The 4,156-nt window shown below is 34.5% G+C and overlaps 1 protein-coding gene across 1 annotated transcript in view; it reads right to left on the bottom strand.

Annotated features, from left to right (window-relative positions):
* LOC106940090 (interferon-induced protein 44-like) overlaps window positions 1–2,213 on the bottom strand; it is a 5,632-nt gene extending 3,419 nt beyond the window's left edge. The window contains exons 1-3 of the mRNA XM_015022734.1: window positions 2,030–2,213; window positions 1,672–1,772; window positions 1,431–1,589 (exon numbers count right to left, since the gene is read on the bottom strand). Coding sequence (XP_014878220.1) covers window positions 1,431–1,589; window positions 1,672–1,772; window positions 2,030–2,213 — 444 coding nt within the window. The remainder of the gene's footprint in view (window positions 1–1,430; window positions 1,590–1,671; window positions 1,773–2,029) is intronic.
* Window positions 2,214–4,156: the final 1,943 nt, after the last annotated feature.

Here is a 4,156-nt window from a genome sequence, read left to right as displayed (position 1 = left end):
AAAGAAAGAAGAGTTAATTTTTTCACCTCCAAATTTTTTTTTCATGTATTTTTCTTTTGTTTCACACCTTTTTATGTTGAGCCTTTTAAAGCAAAAATATTACAATTTATCGTTTCTTCTAAAAATTGTGAAAAACTAAACTGAAGAAGCTAACCAGTTATGTATTTTTCAGACTTTTAATTTTAAAATTAACTTTTCCCCACACTTTGAACCATGCGGCTGTACGTTTCCAGTTTTTTTTTATTTTTTATTTTTTATTTGTAGGTGCAGCCTATACTAAGGTGCGTGCTATAGTCCGGAAAGGATAGTAACCAATTCTTACAATTGTAAAAGGTTTTACTGTATTAAGTCTAAAAATGCACATCCCAGTGAATAATTTTCACTTTTTCTTTTTCAAACTGAGTACTCTTGATTAAATGTTACTGATTCACTTAATAAACTGATTTTGGAAATTATTTTGAGACTTTGAACAATAAAACAGTGGTTTTGATAATAAGGTCATACTTTGCTAGAGCCAGTGGTTCGTACAATAAATGATTAAATATGAACAGATTCACAATAGTATTTAAATTACGGGGAGGAAAGGGCATTGAGCAGAGTGCGGGGGCACAAAAAAAAATTATGATCACAGGGGGAGGCATGACAGAAAATAATTGAGAAACACTGCTATAATGAGATGACGCCACCAACTTACTATTTTTTTATCTAACTTACTAGTTTTTTAATAATTGCCATATAAGCTATTCTAATTCTCTGTCATATTCTAAGAGTCATGCAGCTGTTCTCAGGTATTTAACTTTTTCTCTTGTCTCCCTGGACACAATTTTGAATCTGAGTGAGTCTGATCACCTCACAAATGTCGTCAGAGGTTAGTTTAAAGATCTGGGCTGGAATAAAGTAGTTAAACAAGACAATTTGGTCATCTTTTGTTTGTTTAATGCCTCTTGCTGAAAAGTTGTCGCTTGTATTTGGTGAAATTCTCATGATGCTTTGTTGCTGTGCTGGGCTAAAGTTTTTTCTACCTCTTTTTTTCTCATTCCCTCACTCATATTCACTTTAAGCACCAAGTCCCAAAGACCTGAGCACATGGTCAAGTTTTATGACCCCTTGTCCCAAACTCCTCTAGATCTGCACATTTTCTTTAGACGTCCTCTCTTTGTTCCTCCGCCTCATCCTTATCCTTGTCTCTTCACAGGGATCATTCTCATTTGTGACTGACTATGTTTTAGCTACATTGTGGTTTATGCTGATTTTTCTTCCTATTTTTAATTGTTTTGTCAATTATTTTCAAAGTCCTATTTCTGTTTTCCACATTACTTTTTGTCATAGTTCGTTAATGAATTTGATATGATCCTGCACTAAATTCACTGATATGAACAAACCCGCTGCTGTGATTTCCATGCATATCACACACTGTTCTGTAGACTTACACTGTTTTTAGCGTAGTCGCCTCCAAAGTCAATCATCAGTCTCAGGGCGTCCAGGATCAGAACGTCGACGTTTGGATCCAGTTGAATTTCATGAATGTAGTTCTTCACTGGGAAAATACTGTTCATTGGGATCCCCAGACTGGAGCTGAAGTCAGTCATCTGTTTAAAAATATGTGCTCATTCAGAGTCTAATACGGTGAGGAAGGTTCTTTTGTTCTGAATAAATCTTTCTGCAACTCACCTTTTTCTCTAAATATGTGCTCCTGTAGACATTTCTGATATTATTCTTAGTTTCCCCACAGGCTGCATCAATGTGGGTGAGAATCGCCAGCTGATAGATTCCTGTGGATACAGAAAGTTTCTTTGCTTTGGTAATGTTATGTTATCAGAAATAAATAGATTTTAACAAGTACAGCAGAGGAGCAAATCATAAAAAGTGGACATTCAAGACACAATTAATAAATCCTTGTAAATAAACGTTAATTTCATTTTTGCAACACATTATTGATGTAAAGTGTTTACAGTATTTACTCAATGGTGTTTATTGTAACATTACTTTGATGAATGTAAGCTGTATAATTGTATAATTCATTCCTTACCCAGCTCACTGGCTGCTTTTTTGATTTCCCTCATTTTCTGTAAAACAGACGATTTCATTTCTGCTGCATTAGCAGAATAAATGTGAACCAGAACATGAACTCTGTCACTGACGGACGGGGAAGAGTTGTAGCCAGGATCATTATTGGAAAGAGAAGCTGAAGGATTGAACTGTGGAAAAAACATGATGCATATTAAGTCAAATTGGTATTAAGTAGCTTATAAGGCACGCTAAATGTGATGATTTAGGTGCCTATTGAAGATCACTTTGTGTTCATTAGTAATTGGACTGGAAGAAAGGCAGTGAGAGAAGGGAAAAATGTCTACCACTGCTCTACCACTGAGATATGTAGTTATCCAATTGAAGATAATTTTAAAATTAAAAAATAAAAGTATAGTATTTGTACCTGATATCCATCCTTCACATGTCCCTTCATAGCCAGTATAATGTCGTCTGTTCTGACTCCTCTTCCATCTTCGTCCATCAGACCCATGGTGTCATTGAACACAAAGGGATAAAAGTTTCCCCTGCCTTCTTTCTTGATTTTATAGGTTTTATACTGAGAGGGTAAAAAGATTAAAATGTTTTTTTATATAAACATTACTTGCATCACAAAAAAATAGTCATTTTACATTGTGAGAGGAGCTGCAAACTGTGGAGCACCCAAACTGACATAATTAAAAATAAATATATATTTCCCTACCCATGTGTTTTTATCAAGAAATGTAGACATATTTTGTTTTTATCACAAAATAACTCACTGATAAATGTATTGTTTATCAGTGAGTTACTACTTCTTGAAGCATTATAAAAAGTAAAGAGTAAAGGAAATGTGAAAAGAACAAACACAAAACAAAATATATACACTTCTTGACAGTAACGCATGTGTCAGGAAAAGGAAAAACAAAATATATTTACATTGCTTAATTTAAAAAATTTATGTACAGCGGGGAAAAAAAACAAAATATTTATATTTCTGTTTTTATTTTTATTATGTCAGTTTTGGTCTTCCATAGAGACTTTCTTCAAAATACAAATAATACAAATATTTCAAGACTTGCTGGTTACAGGAACTGACAAGTCCTGAGACCTTTTTTCCTGTGTGTGAAAAAGTTGTGCATTTCCTGCCAGATTACTTAAGAATATTAGGGCAAAAAAAAGTTAACATTTTGTCCACATGCAGATTTGTCCTTTAAAATGGACCCATACACTGTGGTTCGAGGGTGAATGTGAAATATAATTTTTTTTTATTATTTTATAATATAAAGTATCATATAAATTTTCACTCAGACATGTGAAGACTGAGCTGATACACCAACCTGACAAGAGTAAAACCTCATGACCTTCAAAAGTGTGAATGACCCTTTAATGCCTAACAAAAATATATATTCATTGTCTTGGTGAAACAACTATCACAGTTGTTGCTGCTGGCCAAGAAACCAAGAATAAGCCTTTAACATCAAACAAGAAGTTATACTGACGATTTTTGTAAAACTTTGATCAGAGGTTGTGGAGCTGGCCAGAGCTTCATGGGTCATCCTCCCTTGCAGGACGTTGTTGACAGAGTTGATGAAGCTGGACTTAGCTGCACTGACTGGTCCACAGAGTAAAACCCTGATGGCTTCCACTTCTTCATTTTGAGGTTCAAACTTCTTTATGTACTGCAGAAGTTCATCTTTGATTCTGTTAAAATGTGAAAAAAAAGTTACAATTAAAATGATTGTATCTGCCAGAACAAACATTATGCTCCCAAGAGCAGGAGCGATTCTGAGGGGGAAGGGATGTTATGACGATTCTAAGGGCCCCTGACCAACAGGGGGCCCTCCACAATTTATTTATTTTTTGTTCATAGAAATTAAAATAAAAAATGGAGCCTATGAAATTAATTTTCCAAGGTTGTTTTTAGCTGTATAAATTTAATGTTACCCAAAAAACACACATCCATATTTGCCCTGAACCCCCCTGCATCTGCGTTAAATGGTTCATTCCTGCTTGAAGCACTTGAGAGTGACGTTGTTAGCAGTAGTCAGTGGAAGACATGAACAACTGTGGCAGTTAATATACTGCTAAGAAAAATTTAAAAGAAAAAAAAAGCAAGAGGAAGAGAGAGAAGAGTAAAGTGTAAATT

Source organism: Poecilia latipinna, unplaced genomic scaffold, assembly GCF_001443285.1.
Source record: "Poecilia latipinna isolate Pla-1442-1.1 unplaced genomic scaffold, P_latipinna-1.0 Scaffold3087, whole genome shotgun sequence".
NCBI classification, from domain to species: Eukaryota; Metazoa; Chordata; class Actinopteri; order Cyprinodontiformes; family Poeciliidae; genus Poecilia; species Poecilia latipinna.
This window is presented reverse-complemented; position numbering and strand designations above follow the sequence as displayed.